This window comes from Penaeus monodon, chromosome 30, assembly GCF_015228065.2.
Source record: "Penaeus monodon isolate SGIC_2016 chromosome 30, NSTDA_Pmon_1, whole genome shotgun sequence".
In the NCBI taxonomy this organism is placed as follows: domain Eukaryota; kingdom Metazoa; phylum Arthropoda; class Malacostraca; order Decapoda; family Penaeidae; genus Penaeus; species Penaeus monodon.
Window position 1 is genome coordinate 3,985,753 of NC_051415.1, and position 1,497 is coordinate 3,987,249.

The 1,497-nt window shown below is 40.5% G+C and overlaps 1 protein-coding gene across 1 annotated transcript in view; it reads left to right on the forward strand.

Moving 5' to 3' along the window:
- The window catches only part of LOC119592471 (phosphatidylinositol 4-kinase beta-like), a gene marked incomplete in the record, with an annotated part of 27,204 nt that overhangs the window by 25,002 nt on the left and 705 nt on the right, over positions 1–1,497 (forward strand). The window contains 2 exon segments of the mRNA XM_037941299.1: positions 227–480; positions 1,281–1,497. Of these exon segments, the coding sequence (XP_037797227.1) occupies positions 227–480; positions 1,281–1,465 (439 nt within the window).

A 1,497-nucleotide genomic window follows, 5' to 3' on the forward strand; every position in this document is an offset into this window, starting at 1 on the left:
GATGCTTGATATTCTCAAAAAATATGTTTTGTTTTATGCTAACTTTAAAGTGTTTTATATGCACCCTTGAATGCTCTCACATGTCCAAGTCTCATGTAAAATTAAAAAAGAAATCAGAAGGTGTACAACCAACTTGTATATCTCGTGCAGTATATTTCTGTGTTTACACATAATCTGTTTTCACTAAGACAAATGATTTCTAACATAATTAATGCCCTTTCAACAGACATAATGGGAATATCCTCCTCGACAACGAAGGCCACATCATCCACATCGACTTTGGCTTCATGCTGTCCTCATCGCCACGCAACCTGGGCTTCGAGTCGTCACCCTTCAAGCTGACGCAGGAGCTGGTGGAGGTGATGGGCGGCGAGAACTCAGACATGTTCGCCTATTTCAAGATCCTGCTGCTGAAGGGCCTCCTGGCAGCTAGGAAACACAGCGAGAAGATCATCTCTCTTGTGGAGATCATGAGCTCAGGTGCGACATTGGGGTCAGGGATTCAGTGTGGTTGGGTTGTGTGATGGAAAAGGAGACAAGTAACCAGTTTGATGTGATGAGTGTCTGTTTGATGGGATGAGGTATAGTGTATAGTGTCATCTGATAGGGTAGATAAGTGTGAAATGTAGATGGCAGTTGGGAAGAGTCGGGTGATGAAAAGTTTTTGTAAAGGGCAGGGTGATGAAAAGTTTGGTATTTTTTCCTCTTTGTGCTCTTTTTTCCCATAATGTCTTTTGGGACGGATGAAGTATTAGAGATGTGTTGTCATTCATCATTTGGTTGGTGACAGGAAGCCTGGTTTTAAACTGAATGTCCAACATATGTACATTGATTCCTTGTCTCATGCTCTCCTATATTATTTTACATATCCTTTATTTTCCTAGTTTTTCTCCTTTTTCCCCCTCTCCATTTACTCTTTTCTGTATATCCCCCTTTTGCTCTTCTCTTAATTTCCCTATTTTTTTTCCTTCTTTTTCCTTGAGAATTGGATTCATTAACATTCTTCCTTTAGTATTTCTGAATTCTTTTTTTGTACTTGCATACATAGATCAATTTTATTTATTAATATGATTTTTTTTTTGTTTCTCTAACAAAATTGGGAGAGCCTGACAAATAAAGATTTTTGTTTTAGTATTTCTATGACTTTAATGGCCTGTAGTGACTCCTAATTAGTTATAGTTTGATGCAAGTCAACCACTTCAAAGATCTAAGAATAAAAGCAATTCAGTATGAAGTGATTGCACCTCTTTATTTATCTGTCTCCTATTTCCTAATTACAGGCTCCAAGTTAGCATGCTTCCGTGCCGGGGCGTCAGTTCTGCCGGCCCTAAAGAACCGCTTCCACGTCAACATGACTGAGGAGCAGATCCAGGCCCACCTCGACTCCCTCGTCTACAACGCCATCAACTCCATCACCACGCGGCTCTACGATGGATTTCAGTACTTCACCAATGGCATACTCTAGCTTAGGGCTCGGGCTCTGTCCTTGCGCTTAGT